This window comes from Bos javanicus, chromosome 5, assembly GCF_032452875.1.
Source record: "Bos javanicus breed banteng chromosome 5, ARS-OSU_banteng_1.0, whole genome shotgun sequence".
Lineage (NCBI taxonomy): Eukaryota > Metazoa > Chordata > Mammalia > Artiodactyla > Bovidae > Bos > Bos javanicus.
The window spans coordinates 43,110,347-43,129,148 of NC_083872.1; the positions used below are offsets into that span (position 1 = coordinate 43,110,347).

General features: G+C 38.1%; 1 protein-coding gene across 3 annotated transcripts in view; it reads left to right on the forward strand.

Annotated features, from left to right (window-relative positions):
- The window catches only part of PTPRR (protein tyrosine phosphatase receptor type R), a 273,598-nt gene that overhangs the window by 20,717 nt on the left and 234,079 nt on the right, over nt 1-18,802 (forward strand). For 2 of the 3 annotated variants that reach the window (XM_061416475.1, XM_061416476.1), the window contains exon 2: nt 4,965-5,263. In XM_061416475.1, the coding sequence (XP_061272459.1) occupies nt 4,965-5,263 (299 nt within the window). Of the gene's footprint in view, nt 1-4,964; nt 5,264-17,722; nt 17,785-18,802 lie in introns of those variants that run through there. The other variant, XM_061416477.1, reaches the window with a different exon arrangement.

Genomic DNA, 18,802 nt, shown 5'->3' on the forward strand with positions numbered 1-18,802 from the left:
CTTCTTCTGGATCTTTGCTGTAGACTCATAGTTTTTCTCATTCCACAAGGCAGACTCATCATTCTGGCACTCACTTTTCCTTGAGTATGCTTATGGTTTTTCAGTATTTATCTTTAGTCCAGCACTTTCTCCTGGGTTCCATATAAATGTAATTTCTTTCTAGATGTTTCTGTTTCTATATATTGTAGGCACTACAGAATCACATTTCCCTGTCTCAATAAAGGACACCCCTATACATTGAATTGCCAACTAGAAATAGAAATATTCTTAAATATCCACTGTTAGTTCCTTCCTACAACATTAACTCAATTACTGAATTTATTCCTTTTTATTTTTGCGTCAATCCCCATATCTTAAGGCTTCCGGAATTCACCTCTGCTTTGTCTTCCTACTGCCTGCCACCTTGTCTGGGTTATTCTACTGTCTTCTAAAATATTTTACCCAGTTCGTTTGCACTTACTTTTGCTTCCTCCCAGTCCATTTTATTGTACAGCCAGAGTAATCTCTGAGAAATATAAATTTTACATTATCACTTTCCTCTCTAAATTTTATCAAATGTTCAATTGCCTAATGTTTCATTTCTTAAATGCTATTAAAGGTATTTTGCAATGTACCATGTTATCCTCAAAAATCACTCAGTCTCTTGGCATTAGTTTCCTATCACTGCATAACAAACTGCTATAAAATTTAGCAAATTAAAACAATACGTATTTAGTATTTCTTAGTTTCTGTGAGGCAGAAATTTGGCCATGGCTTACTGGAGACTTCCGCTTCAAGGTCTCTCATTAGGCTTCAGTTAAAGTGTTGGCCTGAGCTAGGCTCCTAGGTGAAGGCTCACCTGAGGACAGATTTGCTTCCAAGCTTATTTACATGATTGCTGACAGGATTCAGTTCCTTAATTGTTGTTGCAACTGAGAGCCTCAGTTCTTCCTTGGATTTTGGCTAGAAGCCTCCTTCTTCACGTGGACCTCTCCAACAACTTGCTTCATCAAAGTCAAAAGGAGTCTCCTGGCAGCACAGAAGTCATCTTTTTTTAGCCGAATCACAGAAAGGACATCCCATCACAGGCGAGGTCTCACTCACTCTTAATGAGCATGAATGCCAGTAGGTATGGGTCTTAGAGTCCCAAAGGAACCTTCTTTTTCTAATTTCCTCTCTTAATTTCTCTGTGCTGCTTTCTGAATTATTACCTAAACTTTTCCAACTTACCAATTCTCTATTCAGTGGTGTCTAGTCTACTGTTTAACCCACATATTGCATTTCTTCAGTTACGATATTTTTCATTTCTATGATTTTCACTTGAATTGAAACATGCCAATTCTCTTTTCCTCAAATCCCTTATTCTTGTTTTCTTTTCTATTTGGATGTTTTAATTAACTTATTTTGAAGCCCCCTTCAATTTTCTCTTTCGTTTTTTTTCTTAGTTAAGAATCTACCCACTTCTCCATCTTCTGACCATCTCTCATGGCAGTAATCCCTATGTGCTTTGTAATTTTTTTATGTCTATAAGTATGTCTTCAGTGGGACTTACCTTACTTGGAAACACATGGAAATTCCATTTATATTCAAGTTTCTAGAGACATCACTGTAAGATTGATTTTTCAGTTGCTCCTAAGACCTTATAATACATACAGGTTCTAAAACATTTTCTTTCTTAATCTTCTAGGAACTACTCTTCCTTGGTTTTCCTCCTTCTTTACTACCATTCCTTCTCATTTGTCATTATTGGCTCTATTTCATTCAGCTTCTTGACTCTAAATATTGTAATTCTACCATGAGCTCTGTCCTATATACTCTTCTCTTTTCAAGGAATCTCCAGTCACTTGGCTTTAAATTTTATCCATACTGGATGATTCACAAATCTGTCTCTCTCCAACCATGAAGTATATACTTATTAAATTTCTAATTCAACATCTCCACTTTGATTTTTAATAGGCATCTGAATCTTAAAATTTCCGAAATGTTTACCTGAATATATTCATAATGTTGAAGTGAAGAGGTAACATTTGAAGACAAAAAAATAAAACTTATCCCAAAGTTAGGAGCACTAACTCAGTGGTCCTCAACTTCAGAGTTGGAATGTGAGAAAATTTTGATTAGAAATCCAGATTTGTAAGCTACCTTTGCAAAGAGTCTGCTATGGTATTTCTCAGCTAAGATATGGGGATCTGAGTCTTAATATCCCAGGTAATTTTGATGCAGGGATCTAAGCACAACACTTTGAAAAACTTTTTCTTTCCTAATGTCTTTGGTAGGGTTCCTAATAGTGATGCCAACTTGGTTCTCATTACTCAGGGACAAGGCAGGACTGAGTCTTTTCACATATACAACTGGATAGGGCTGGAAATTCTAGTTGTGTTTCAATTGCACTTAAAATTAGATTTTTTTCGTCTTTCTCTGTAGGTCTATTTTCATACAAGAGACCTTATTAGTTGGACTCACCTTTTCTATTTTTTGGGGATTGATATCACATGTTGTATGTTTAGCCACCCAGTCATGTCCAACTCTTTGCGACCCTTTGCACCATAGCCTGCCAGGCTTCTCTGTCCATGGGATTTTTCAGGCAAGAATGCTGGAGTGGGTTGCCATTTCCTTCTCAAGATCGAACCTGCATCTCCTGTGTCTTGTGCATTGCAGGTGGATTCTTTACCCACTGAGTCATCGGGGAAGCCTGATATCATATAAAAAGAAAGATTGAAGATAAATGTCTCAGGTCTTCATTAATTTTTCCCCTTCTCATAAATCCGTGTTTTCTGATCTTCTGAGCTACTTCGTTTTCTTAGTGAAACTCTTTGCCATCCCCTACCATGTTTTTGTTTTTGTTTTTTTCCTTTTTCCTCTTCTCAAATCTTGCAAGGACTTCCAGTCTTTTTTGCATGTTAATTTTTTAATTAACATGCCTATTTCTATAGCACTATCTTGTCAGATAGGGTTATAATCCCTCTTTTTGGTAGGAGAACCAATCCCTCAGGTGAGAAACCTAAATTCATTCAAGTGTGCAATATGCATTTCTGAAACAAGGGACCATCTTTAAGTGAGGCATGTTTACAAAGTCAGCTAAGATAAAAATAGTATCTCCATTCTGTTTCTTAACCTTAAGGTGACCACTCCGTTGTTGCTCTTTACAATGTCAGACTCAGTCCTCTAACAGGGGAGGGAGGAAACTGTTCACCTATAGTATAGAAATACTGTGGGACAGTGGCCCCAGCCTTTTTGGCGCCAGGGATCAGTTTCGTGGAAGAGAGTTTTTCCATGGACAGGCCTGACAGGGGATGGTTTGGGGATGATTCAAGTGCATTACAGTTATTGTGTACTTTATTTCTGTTATTGTTATATCAGCTCTACTTTATATCATCAGATATTAGACCCTGGAGGCCGGGGGCCCCTACTGTAGGACACTACAATATAATTTATTAAATCACTTTTAGTAAAATTTAAACAAACATTTGTGGTCAGAAAGTTAGTATATCTCTAAAACATTTTATCACCATTCTCCATTAATAAAACACAGCAAGAATATTAACAGTGGAGGACCATATTCATTTATATATGTTCCTAATGACAGTGTCATTTCCAAATCTGAGGAATTCCTACTTCATTCAGAGAAACAAAGTTTATAGTTATTTCAAGGTCACACTATCTAATCATCATTGTTGGTGAATGGTTATAGTAAATTGATTTCTTTTTCTAAAAAGTTACAGTCTATTCAGCATACTGAGGATTGAAGACATGAGGGCTAGTTTCTATTACTGTCTCAGAATTCACGTAGAATTTAATTGTGATTGGAATGATCTAAAAGCCTAAAGGCACTGGGACCCAATGGTCTCCAAACAATTACATCATGGTGAATGCAGTTGAGCTTACTGAAAAAAAATAACCTGTCTTCTTATCCCTAAGTGAGAGTTGAGAGCATATTGGTAAAATAACGTTACTGAAAGTGCTGTAAATATATGCTGGTCACAGAGGCTTGATGGAGGGGAAAGCTATAAAAACTAGAAATTTCTCTACTATAAATATTTGGTAAGAATTCAAGGCACCCCAGAATTCTTATAAAAAGAGGTAAGTCATCTTCTGGGGAGAGCATTTTTACAGCTTCTTGTTGCCATAGGCATCCTGAGGGAAAATCTGTGGTGCCTGGGTTGCCAGGTACAACGTGGATGGCATTATTATGTTGTGATCTGTTCAATCTGCTTGTCGTCTTATATAGAAGACCTTATTTGCTTTTCTAATTGGCATGTGACCTAGTGATACTCTTTAGACTTACATGTATATGTTATCTGTTTCCTTCTGTGGCCAATGATAAAAAGAATAAAAGAGCTATTCAAGTCAATGGATATTTACCTAACAGACAAAATAAAAGAGAATGTATTACTTTATCGGGATGGCTAAGTAAGAAGGGGAGAATGGATATTATACAACTGGGAGTTGCTACCACAATGAGTATACTCAGCCTTCTGCCCTTAGTCAGCTTCAAATAGTATACAAGTATTAAAAATTACACATAATTGATTATAGAATATCAGCAGGATAAAAGAAGTATGAAATAAGAATTGTATGAAATGCTATTGATTAAAGGGAGGAAAGCTTGAATATGATATAAAGGGTTGTCATTTGAGGAATAGGTAGGACATCCAGGAAGAGTTGATCAACAAGGTGTTAGAGCCATGCATTTAGATAAAGGAGGAAATTCCTGACTAAAAGATGCATTAGAATATCTGAAATATAGGACTTTTTCAAACTATACCCACTTCTGTGTACCCAAAATCTCTGACATGCCTCCATGCCACCAAGTGTGTTCTCTTTATTGGGGATAATGGAGTAGGGATGAAAATGGAGAGTAACTGATCTAAATCCTTCACAAGTCTTAAAGCTTTCTAAGAACAGGTAATTCTCTTTATCAGATAATCTATTCAGCTCAGTGAAGAAGGTCTTTGATTTTTGCTTCTTCTTCTTCCCCCTTTCAGGATGCCTTGCAAAAAATAATGATCACTTCTTGGCAATTCGTCAGAAGAAGAGTGGGAAGCCAGCATTCATTTATCACCACTCACAAGACATTGAGAAGAGCCTGGATATAGCTCCACAAAAGATACACAAACATAACTACCATTCCTCTTCTGAAGCTCAAATAGGCAGACACCACCAAATTGTTAATTCAGCATTTCCTAAACCCGCATATGACCCATCTCTCAATCTGTTGGCCATGGCTGGTCAAGACCTTGAAGTGGAAAACCGCCCAGTCCCAGCAGCAAATGTGATTGTGGTGGTAAGTATTGCATTTAACTGATGCTGATGCTTTCCTCTGTGGTTGATGCTTTCAAACAAATGAAACCTAATGGTGACAAGTTATCACTGGATCTCAATGACTGTTTACCATAGCATTTCTTATTCTCTGGTGTTTCCTTTTTGTTAATTGATTATTATCTGTTGGCTTCCTCTTGAATGTAGGCCCATAAAATAAGAAACTCTGTCTGTATCTTCTCTGCACAGCCCAATGCAAGGTGCACAGTGGGTGCTTAATAATTTGAACAAAAAATTGTATCAGGAAGTCTTTACTTATGTTGATTCATATCCTGCAGTTTTGGATCATATCCTGCGCTTAGCCTCCTGCCTTCTGTGATAATTTGCTCTAAGTAGATTGGCTTGAGTCTCAGTTTATATATATAAATTGTTGTTGTTGTTGCTTAGTTGTTAAGTCATGTCCGACTCTTTTGCGACCCCATGGACTGTAGCCCACCATGCTCCTCTGTCCATAGGATTTTCCAGGCAATACTGGAGTGGGTTGCTGTTTCCTTCTCCAGGGGGTCTTCCCAACTTAGGGATCAAATCTGCATCTCATGCATTGGTAGGTGGATTCCACCACTGAGCCACCAGGAAAGCCCATATATATACATAGTATTTATTAAAGATAATCTGGTCACTTGATTCAAATGGTAAGAAATGAAGGGACCCTGAAAGGGAAGAAGTGATGATGAAGGAGGGGAATTCTCTAACTGGAGTAGATAAAGTGGTTGGGAAGTAATTGATGGATAATATTCCTAATATCAGTGAACAAGCATCACCTTTTATTAATCAAGGTGATGTAGTGGGTCCATTGTTTGCATTCTTAGGATTTGTAACCTAGACCAGAGGGTCCCAATTTCTGGAAGTATCGTAAACTTATGCTAAGGTTGACAGAGCATTTGGACTACAGTCCCTCTCAAATTTAAATTACGATAGGAGGATTCACATTAAAACTACAAAGCAGTAGCTAAATGAGTGTTGATCACATTTCTGTCTCCAAATATAACCAAGTATGTTGACTTTTAAGATGATTCAATGAAACCATGTTTGCATTTTGGCAACCTCTCTATAAGCCTAATGTAATGAAAATTAATAACCTTTTTTTCCTTTTCTTTACTTTTTTATCTACCACATATATGACAACTAAGTATGGAGAATCAAAGATCCATTCATTGATGTTTTCAACTAGCATGCACTTAATATTTATTATGATCCAGCCATCATTTTGAGTATCTAGAAATACCCATCATTTGAGGTATCTACAAGTGAAATGGAGTCTTTTGTTTTGGTTGGGAAATGTCTGGGAGGAATGTTGGTAACCAAAAAAAAATCATAAGTTGAGAACATAATATGAGCTTTTGTTAAGGAAAAATATGTGGGTCATTTTGCTGCTTGAAAAACTCAGACAAATTTTCTGCATTTACATGAGTAACAGATGTTCTGAAGGTAAAAGCCATGCACTGTGTCTATTGAGTGAAGACAAATGATATTAATGTTGCTGTATCTCTATATGACTGTGCTAATGCTCGGACTCAGGAGAGATATTTCCTCTAGTGACCATCATACACTCATCGTTATCAACTCTTAAAGTCATTATGAATTACAGATCAAGAGGTTTATTCTATCTTCTGATGTCATGTACTGTCGAGTTAATTTAATATTATGGAGGATAAAAGGCATCAATGAGGAATTCTGGCAGGTCATTTCACTTTTAGTCCATCTGTGGTTTAGAGATTCATGAAGAAGCTGTGCTTTTTCTTTGGGGTGATGATGACATGGAGGCAATAGGCAATTTTGCTGCATTAGCCTTCACTAACCTCTCTTGGTCTAGACTCTAACCATTCTGTGGCTCTGATAGCTGGCAACAACAATTACTAGTGCTAATGTTTCCTGTAATCCACTTACATTACTTATGCACATGATGATTTACTAGGAAAACCAGGGAAGTTGGGTTATTTTTAAATAAATATGGGCTATCTCCTAACACTCAGACTTTTTGCCTATGAGGACTATGATTTAGCGCAATCTTTTGGACCCAGGATATTTTATCCCAAGAAAGTTCTGAACTTATGAAAACCACTCTAGCCTGTATACTTCTTGGTGCATGTATGCATGCTTGGTCTCTCAGTAGTGTCCAAGTCTTTTGCGACCCCATGAAGTGTAGCCTGTCAGGCTCCTCTCTCCATGGAATTCTCCAGGCAAGAGTACTGGAGTGGGTTGCCATTTCCTCCACCAGGGAATCTTCCTAACCCAGGGATCAAACCCGTGTCTCTTGGGTCTCTGGGGTTGGCAGTTAGATTCCTTACCACTAGCACCATCTGAGAAGCCCATACTTCTTGATGTTGCTACTGCTGCTGCTAAGTCGCTTCAGTCATGTCCGACTCTGTGCGACCCCATAGACAGCAGCCCACCAGGCTCCTCCGTCCCTGGGATTCTCCAGGCAAGAACACTGGAGTGGGTTGCCATTTCCTTCTCCATACTTCTTGATAGTGACTGCTTATATGGTGGGGACCAAGGTGGCTGCATTCATGCGTAGGCTAAGTGATTGCAGACAGTGGAGTGATGGTCATTGTGGGCAAGCTCACGGAAGGTGGGAAGCAAATGCAGGCTTTGAGAAAATTACGAATTATTGTGTGTCAAGCATATTCAGGATCTGACAGTAAGTACCAAGTCCAAAATATTAAATAGATGCAAGAAATAAGCCTAATGCAATGTAATGTCTTCCAATGCAGTCCTGAGAACTAGTCCCAAGTTCCTAAAGAAGATGAATATAAAAAACCTCAAAGAAAAATCTCTACCATTGTTTTTTAATGTTGAGCTTTTGTTACTTTATTTTTAATTGAGGGATAATTGCATTACAATATTATGTTGGTTTCGGCCATACATCAACATTAATCAGCCATAGATATACATATGTCCCCTCCATCTTGAGCCTCCCTCCCACCTCCCACCCTATCCCACTCTTCTAGTTTGCTACAGAGCCCTGGTTTGAGTTCCTTGAGTCATACAGCATATTTTTACCAACTGTCTATTTTATATATGGTAGTGCTGTGTTGTGCTGTGTGTGCTCAGTGGTGTCCAACTCTTTGCACCCCGTGGACTGTAGCTCACCAGGCTCCTTTGTCCATGGACTTTTTCAGGCAAGAATACTGGAGTGGGTTGCCATTTCCTTCTCCAGGTGATCTTCCCAGACAAGGGATCGAACCCATGTCTCCTACATTTCCTGCATTGGCCAGCAGATTCTTTACCAATGAGCCACTGGGAAGGCCAAAATGTAGTTACATATAGTTAATATAGTATGTTTTATATTATGTGACTTTTAATGAAATAAATTTTTTTTTAAAAATGGGTTGCTAGGTCTTACCCGCCTTTTAATGGATAAAACTACAGAGGGCTTGAAATCACTGGAGACTGTTTTGGAGCTTGGGTGCCACAATCTTCAAAGCAAAACTGGAGTATCTTTTTATTACGCTATTGCTTATTACGTACTTCTACCTGTAAACTTCTGGGAACATGACATATAAACTTCAGGAAAGGTAGCTGTGTGCTAAAACCATATTACTGCAGAAATTGCATCATATATTGTAAAAGGGGAAGAAACTGTGTCAATAAAGAATCTTTGAGCCTTAAGAAAACCCTTATGATTGGTGGCAATTTACAGGCAAAAAAATTAAAACCCTAATTCAATGTTTCTCCAAGTTATACAATAACTAAAAGGTGCTACAGGCAAAATTCAAATTTGTCTGACTTTAAAACTCAAACATTTTCATTTTTAACAGAAGTTATTTGATTTGCTTACTCCTTGGAAGGAAAGTTATGACCAACCTAGATAGCATATTCAAAAGCAGAGACATTACCCTGCCAACAAAGGTTCGTCTAGTCAAGGCTATGGTTTTTCCTGTGGTCATGTATGGATGTGAGAGTTGGACTGTGAAGAAGGCTGAGCACCAAAGAATTGATGCTTTTGAACTGTGGTGTTGGAGAAGACTCTTGAGAGTCCCTTGGACTGCAAGGAGATCCAACCAGTCCATTCTGAAGGAGATCAGCCCTGGGATTTCTTTGGAAGGAATGATACTAAAGCTGAGACTCCAGTACTTTGGCCACCTCATGCGAAGAGTTGACTCATTGGAAAAGACTCTGATGCTGGGAGGGATTGGGGGCAGGAGGAGAAGGGGACGACAGAGGATGAGATGGCTGGATGGCATCACTGACTCAATGGATGTGAGTCTCAGTGAACTCCGGGAGTTGGTGATGGACAGGGAGGCCTGGCGTGCTGTGATTCATGGGGTCGCAAAGAGTCGGACACGACTGAGCGACTGATCTGATCTGATCTGATTTGGTTTGCTTTGGGAAAGTACTGTAAATTTTCCTAACAGAGATTGTGACTTTATGAATTACATTTTATTTAAGCTAATGATAATGTTAATTTTTATACTCTGAAAATACATTCATTGATAGCTAGATGTTCATGTTGGAGCCAGAGGTTAAAAGGTAAAAGATCCACTCCACAGATAATAATATAAAATGAATTATAATGTGACATTAGATTTTAAGAAAGTTTAGTAAAAGAAATTCTGCAGTCTACTTCAGATATTTAGTTAACTTTTTATTCTTTTCTGAAACAAAAGCCTTCATATTAAACTATAAGATCTTCTTACATAATCACCTTTCTTTTAAAATCCCAAACATTTGCATTTTGGAAAGCTTTGTGCCTAGATTCTCCAGATATTATTGTACCCCTGCAAAATCATCTTGAAGTAGAAATTCCATTCTCAAGGTTGGCACCCTGACAGTCACAGCTGTCACCATCTGTTGCTTTTCTCCATTTCTAGCTACTAAAGCAGCAAGGAGAATGCTGGAACACACTTTGGAAATGATAGAGGTCAAGCTTAGGCAACGTCTATGTGAAGTTTCAACACTGGGCCACTCAGTACATCTGTTTGTTTTGGATCACATTAGAATGATGGGAAGTCTTACAGGAACTGATTTAATTATCATACTAATTGGACATTGGATATTTAGTAATGTTTTTGTTTTAACTCCAGAAGTAATGTATTTTCATACTGTTTCAAAATATTTAGAAATATAGAGAAGGAAAAAAGAGGAAGTAAAAATAATCCTTAGCAGATAACAGTGTTGTCTTGATATATGTATCTATCTATATGATCTTTTCAATATATATGGATATATATCTTTTTTATCAAATATGCAATCAAGATTGAGGGCAGAAAGAGAAGGGGATGACAGAGGATGAGATAGATAGATGGCATCACTGACTCAATGGACGTGAGTCTGAGTGAACTCCAGGAGTTGGTGATGGACAGGGAAGCCTGGCGTGCTGTGATTCATGGGGTCACAAAGAGTTGGACACGACTGAGCGACTGAACTGAACTGAACTGAAGATTTTGTCAAATTTTTTTGCTTAGTTTATATTGCATAAACTATGAAATTCCGTTGTATATCTTCATATTATTAACTATACAGCATTATTTTTGTTGTTGTTGTTGTTCAGTCACTCAGTTATGTCTGACTCTTCGCAACTCCATGGACTGCAGCACGCCAGGCTTCCCTGTCATTCATTATCTCCCAGAGCTTACTCAACCTCTTGTCCATTGGGTTGATTATGCCATCCAATCATCTCATCCTCTGTTGTCCCCTTCTCTTCCTGCCCTCAATCTTTCCCAGCATCCGGGCCTGCTAAAAATTCCATTGTGTAATAGATTTCACAGTTTTTATGTATTGATGTATATCCCCAATACATTCAGTAAGTTAAGACAAAAGGAGAGATAAATGTTGAGTATATCAAATATAGTACTTGTTTCCATTGCAACTGCCTCCTTAATAATCTTGAGAGAATTTTCAGAGTTTATCTTAAGGGAAACTGCTTTCTTTATGAACTCTATATGTAATTGTATTATAGGATCGATTTTTTTCCACTTGGCCAAATTATGTGTTCCATAGACCTTAAATCTTAAGCAAGGGAAATATTTAAAGCAGTCAATGAAGTTAGCAGGACAAAAAAAAAGGATCTCCTGTTAAGAGCATATTAAAAAATATTCTGTTTCAGGAGTTTTCATTGAGGAAGATGGAAAGTGCTGAGTCTCATTGTGTTGAAACCTAAAAACTCTTTTCGTCAGTCCAAAATTTTCAGTAATGTAAAAACAAATAGAATCTGCAGATGAACAAAGAGATTTATATTTTCTTTTGAGCAAATATTTACTTGTCAGGTCTCTCTCTAAGAATTGCCCTTTGGTTTTCCAGTTGTTAAGAACTGTGCTCTTGCACTCTCTGGGAGTGACTTAGTCCTTTTTTCTTTCTTTCTTTGTTTCTCTCTAATTATAAATGCCTATATATCATGCTTATTTGTGTGTTTGTTTTGTTTGTTTTACTGTACAATGCTTTATTTAAAATCTAACTGCTGACAGATAATTCAACTGGGCTTTCTGGGCATCTGGCCTTGCCAGTGAATAATGAGATTGGCCCCATTTAGCAAATGAGTTAGTTCTTTGACCATGATCCCTGTAACTCAGACGGTAGAAGCAATTTGTTCCTTTCTCTTGTTTTAAGAAAACATAAGAGTTAAAAGTCTCTGGAAGGTTGTCTCCTTGAGCAACATTATGAAGCTTACTCATTGGTAACTCTTATCTTTAACAACTGAGCACAGCACAGCTGCTGCTTCATTCTGTGGGTGACCACATGGCCACCAGGGAATCAGTGGTCATTGTCCCCTGCCCTTTGATCCATTCCCCCCTCCCCACAAACCACATGTTTTCGTGAACCAGGACTGAAATGAAAAATCCCACTTTTTTTTAGATTTTTTTTTTAATGTGGACCATTTCCAAAGTTTTTATTGAATTTGTTACAATATTGCTTCTGTTGCTTATGTTCTGGTTTTTTGGCCAAGAGGCATGTGTAATCCTAGCTCCCCAACCAAGGACTGAACCCCCCCAACACACATACCTCACACTGGAAGGCAAAGTCTTAACCACTAGACCTCTAGGAAAGTGTCGTAAATCCCACTTTTAACATCAAAATGCAAAGGAAAAAAATCTTCCTCTGTTACTCCTCTACTCTTCACATTCTCAGTACTCTGGTTATGATATTTCTGGCCACCAAAACCGAGAAGAGGGCAGGTTTTCCACACCAAGCAATTCTGCAACACCAGCTGGGTGTCCTCCAGTTTAATTCAATTCAGACACTCTGTACTTGGAGAGAGCATCAGATCCCACAGGCTAAGGGCTTAGTCCTATAAAAGTTCAGGTGCCAATCACAAATCCAGGTTGTTACCTGTGTTTTGATCAACTGTCTGTGAATTTTCCTTTGAACCCTTTATTGGGTTTGATCAGTTTGCTGGAGTGGCTCATAGAGCTCCGTATGACATTTTACTTAGCAGATTACCAGTTTATTATAAAAAGATATAACTTGCGAAAAGGCAACTGGAAAGATACAAAGGGCAAGGTATGTGGGAAGAAATGCAGAGCTTCCCTGCCCTCTCTGGGTGCACTGTTCTCCAAGCACCAATCTCTCTGAACACTTTTCTTTGGGGTTTCTATAGAGACTTACGTAAGCATGACTGACTAATTCATTGGTCATGGGTAATTGATTGAACCTCCTAGCCTCTCTCCCTACCCCAGAGGTTTGGGAATTGGACTGAAAGTTCTATCCTTCTCTCCCTGAAGTTATTTCTTCTGGAACCTGCCTTCATCTTTGGAGGGATGGGTGGTCTAAAAGTAACCTCACTAATGTAAACCCAGGTGTGGTTTATATGAATAACAAAATATACACATTTCACATTTAAAACTTGAGTTAGTTCAGGAACTCGAGACAAAACTAAATAGTGTAACAAAAGACGTTTCTGCTGCTCTTATATAGGGAACTGTAAGGGTGCCAGGAACTGTGGATGAAGACCAAATTACTTTTTCTTATTATAAATCACAATGTCACATCACCTTAGCCATTTATCATTGCACTTTCATCTTGTGCTTTATACATTTTTCCAGATTTTCTTTTTGAAGAGTGAAAGTACAACCCAGCCAGTAGTCATATCCCAAGTTGCTCTTTCCTTACCTATCTGCTGTATTTGGACCATATGAATCCAGAAAAATAAACCAAGAGGAAATCACCAGCTTTACATCTTTCAATTTAGCCTGTGTTTTCATATAATTTAGTCATTTAACTGAAACAGTAAGTTAGCAACAGAAACTTCAATGAAATAAGAAGAAAAAGACCCACTTTTGAGGGCTAGGACAGATGTTCACAGTTCCTAAGACTGCAGGGAAGATGTGTTTGTGAGATTTGTCTGCCCTTTTTTTTCTGGAAATGGCAGTCATACGATACAAATTCCAAGAGAGCTGGAGAGAACACTGAGATATACATCAAGATAATCATGGCTAAGAGTCTTAATCCCAGATTTCCTGGATTGCATTTATGAATGTCATTCAATTATTTTGAATATCTTGGGGTTCTGTATGTTTGTGTGTCTGTAGTTCAAAAAGGCCTCTGATTTTCTCATGCTTTCATTATTGACCTAGGGAAGCTGCACGGTTTAAAAATTTGTCTATTTTTCCTGCCTGAAAGCATGGCAACTAGAATTAAGTCTTTAACCAGAACAAGTTATTATAACATGTTGGTTTATTGTGCTTTAACCCATCAAGTTGCTTAGAGCTGGTCTGTATTTTAAATAGAAAGTATTGAGCAACAAATGGCAAAATTTGTATGAAATGGGCCTCTGTGCAAATTCTTTGAATTTAGACTTTTAGAAATCAGTGGTCTTTGTTTTATGGGCAAATAAATGTTTCAAAATTTCTTCATGTATGACAGGTGATGGTATCATCTTTATACTTAACTGTAATTTTTAAAATTATAAGATCAAATTAATTAAATCAAATCTATAATAAGCTGGATTATGAAAAACAGCCAGTTACAGAAAGCGATATATTTCTCATAACTATTATAGTATAGGTAAGTCATGGAGACAAGAGAAGAGTAGGCAGTATCTGGAAGGAAATGAGAATAAGCAGGGGTAACTGGATCCTCAGACATGCAAAAGGTTTGAATGAACACCTAATGCTTGCTCCTTGAAATATTCATTCATTCAAAAAAATCACTGAGTGCCTCCTATGTCCTAGGCAGGAAAGTAGGCTCTGGAAATGCAAGAGTTGACAAGGTAAACAGTATCATTACAGCTGTGTAGCTCACATTCTGATATGAGAAAAACAATAAAAACCAGTGAGCAATTGAACATATTTCAGATGGTGATAAATGCAGTGAATAAAACAAAATGAAGTTATGTGGCAGGGAGAGAGTGGTGGAACTAGACTGGACTGGACATTTAGGGGTTCTAGTGTATATCCAGAAATACTTAGGGATTGGATCAAAGTATAGCTCCCAAATGGAAGCTGCATGTTAGAAGCATAACTTTGGAGTCAGCAGAATGGGGTTGGAATCCCAAATTAGGTACTTATTAATTGTATTTCCTTTGGTGACTAAACATCTCTGTATTTCACTTTCCTCATCTGTAAAAAATCGATACTAACAATACCCATCTTATGGAATTCATGTGGGAATTGAATGAGATAAAACATTCAAAGCACTTTGCATCATGTCTGACACATAGTAAGATGCTTCATTCACCTAGAGCCAGACATCTTGCAGTGTGAAGTCAAGCGGGCCTTAGGAAGCATCAGTACAAACAAAGCTAGTATAAGTGATGGAATTCCAGCTAAGCTATTTCAAATCCTAAAAGATGATGCTGTTAAGGTGCTGCACTCAATATGCCAGCAAATATGGAAAACTCAGCAGTGGACACAAGATCGGAAAAGGTATTTGGGATTTCATTCCAATCCCAAAGAAGGGCAATGCCAAAGAATGTTCAAACTACCACACAATTCTACTCATTTCACATGCTAGCAGAGTAATGCTCAAAATTCTCCAAGTGAGGCTTGAACAGTACGTGTGAACCAAGAACTTCCAGATGTTCAAGCTGGATTTAGAAAGGGCAGAGGAACCAGAGATCAATTGCCAACATCTGTTGGATCATAGAAAAAGCAAGAGAATTCCAGAAAAAACACCTACTTCTGTTTCATTGACTACACCAAAGCCTTGACTGTGTGGATTACAAGAAACTGTGGAAAATTCTTAGAGAGATGGGAAGAACAGACCACTTTACCTATCTCCTGCAAAACCTGTATGCAGGTCAAGAAGCAACAGTTAATACTGGACATGGAACAACAGACTGGTTCCAAATTGGGGAAAGAAGTACGTCAAGACTGTATATTGTCACCCTGCTTATTTAACTGTTATGTAGAATATATCATGCGAGATGCCAGGGTGGATGAAGCATAAATTGGAATCAAGATTGCCAGGAGAAATACCAGTACTCTCAGATATACAGATGACACAATCCTTATGGCAGAAAGCGAAGAGGAACTAGAGCCTCTTGATGAAGGTGAAAGAGAAGAGTAAAAAAGCTGGCTTAAAACTCAACATTCAAAGATCATGGCATCTGGTCCCATTACTTCATGGCAAGTGGATGGGGAAACAATAGAAACAGTGAAACACTTTATTTTCTTGGTCTCCAAAATCACTGCAGATGGTGACTGCAGCCATGAAATTAAAAGACGCTTGCTCCTTGGAAGAAAAGCATTGACAAATCTAGACAGCATATTAAAAAGCAGAGACGTTACTTTGCCAATAACAGTCCATCTAGTCAATGCTATAGTTTTTTCAGTAGTCATGTATGGATGTGAGAGTTGGGCCATAAAGAAGGCTGAGCACTGAAGAATCGATGCTTTTAACTGTGGTGTTAGAGAAGATTCTTGAGAGTGCCTTGGACCGGAAGGAGATCAAACCAGTCAATCCTAAAGGAAATCAACCCTGCATAGTCATTGGAGAGACTGATGCTGAGGCTGAAACCCCAATACTTTGGCCACCTGATGTGAAAATCTGACTCCTTAGAAATGACCCTGATGCTGGGAAAGATTGAAGGCAGGAGGAGGAGGGGATGACAGAGGATGAGATGGTTGGATGGCATCACTGACTCAATGGACATGAGTTTGAGGAAGCTCTCAGAGATGGTGAAGGACAGGGAAGTCTGGCGTTCTGCAGTCCATGGGGTTGCCAAGAGTCAGACATAACTGAGTGACTGAGCAGCAACAACACAGCAAATTGTTAGTACTGGGCTTCTCAGGTGGTGCTAGTGGTAAAGACCCACCTGCCAGTGAAGGAGACATGAGACATAAGGGATCGCAAGTTCAGTCCCTTGATTGGGAAGATACCCTGGAGGAGGGCATGGCAAACCACTCCAGTAGTCTTGCCTGGAGAATCCCAAGGACAGAGGAGCCTCTCAGGCTACAGTCCATAGGGTCACAAAGAGTTAGACATGACTGAAGTGACTTAACATATACACATTATTAGCATTATATAAAACAGTGGAGAAATACAGTTTTCTAGTCAGTACCAAGAACACTTGTATTGCTCCTGAGCCCTTGGTTGGCTTATATCATTTAAATACTGTGAATCATATTTCCCTCTTTCTCTTGACAGCTGGAAAGCTGAGGCCCAAATTTGTGGTCCACCTCTAGCAAATAGAACTTTATTGAGTGCCTTATTTATTTTGTGAACTAACCTCATTCTTGGCTGGATGTTTACTTTTTCTCACTCGTTTTCTAATCCAATTTCCTCATTTCCTTAGTTTTTATTCAATTTTATTTTGTGTTATTTGTGTTTTTGTAAGCTGCCATAAATCTTTTGTGTAATATATTCTCTCTAAACAAATAGTCACTACAAGGAAATAGCCAATCAGTATGGACCAGCTGAGTCTGAATGTTACATGTTCTCCCTTACAGGCAGAATTTGTTTAACCCTTCGGCTTGAAAATATAAGGAAATATAATTTATGTTAAAAATTATAATATGCATAATGGTCTGTTTGGCTCACTGCTCAGCAGGCCCTTAGCCTCAGCCCAATCCAATATCATGGGCCAGTATTCATTCTTATCATGAGTGGCTTGAGCCAGTAGGAACACAATGCTTTTACTTTTTATTTTTTTAACTTTTCATTTTATACTAGAATGTAGTTGGTTAACAATGTTGTGTTTATTTTTAAGATGTCCAACAAAGTGATTCAGTTATATATATACATGTATCTATTCTTTTTCACATTCTTTCCCCATTTAGGTTGTTACATAATACTGAGCAGAGTTCCCTGGGCTATCCTTGTTGGTTATCCATTTTTAATATAGCATGACATGTGTACATGTCAATCCCAAACTCCCTGATTCTCCCTTCCTCCCTTAGAAGGAGATGTCCTATGTTTACATGACTGTTCTGCCACTGACCGCCATTGAGATCTTGGGCAAGTCAATGAACATTTCTGAGTCTCTGATTTTTCATTTTAATGGCAATTTTAATATGTGACCTGGCTACCTTCTGCTTTTTTCCAGGACCAGTGAATGTATTGTGTAAAGCATAACACATTGTCATCATGTCTGCTGTTGCAATCATGGTAATGATAGTGATGGGATGATGATAATCAGTAGGTTGTCAGTTTTGTTGCTGATCTACTCTGATCTTGGGGTAAAAATCCCAGTACTGTAATGGGCTTCTTGCCTTGCTATACAAACCTAGAAGGTATCCCTCACACAGTAGTTGAAGCCAACAGCATCACCCAAAGCTGTGCATCATACAGCCCACCCAGCCACATGTGGTTACCCTACCTTAACTTCCATTGCTAATTACCTAAGTTCTTGACATTATCTTCCTTCCCCGAGTGTCTGCTTTGTTCAGTCAACTGGTACTTCAGTTCCTCTGAGCCTGGAAACCTGTCATTTTACTAGGTTTGTCTTTCAACTCCAGTCTCTCAGCCAGCCCACACCTCTCTCCTGCTGGTAGCTTTTCATGTTGCCGTGGGCCATGTCTTATGAAACTCCCACCTTCTATTCTTATCTGCAGAAAGCCTAACCATCTTTTCTGTCAGCCAGAATGTGCTAACACCTGCTCCACATTCACCTCTCATCACCTGCTCCCAGATGCAGTGACTTCTTTTTGCCTAGAATTTTCTGAAGAAAATAATGTATTAATTGCCTTCAGGATCTTAACATTTGCTGTATTATCAGTAGTTTCTGTTACAGAAAAGATCTTTTTAAAGGTGTTATTAATCCAAATGCAGAATGATTTATTGACAAATTAATAATTTATTAATAACCTCATAATTTATTCCCAATTTATTAGGGAAGAACAGGTAATAAGGACTCCATACATATAAACACATACTCTAGGTAACTGAAAGTTACCTTTATAATTATTAAGGATGTGAATTTTTAAAATTTATATTATGCATTTCTCTATTTTTAATGGGTATATAGTGCTTTTAATTACTTTTTAAAAAACTAGGTCATACTCTAGAATTTGTTTTTCTTAACAGTAGCAGGTCACAGATATACCTCAAAGCCTTTAGATATAAATTTGACTAATTAGAATAAATATTCTAGCTAGAAGAAAAATTCTAAATAATTCTAAAGTTT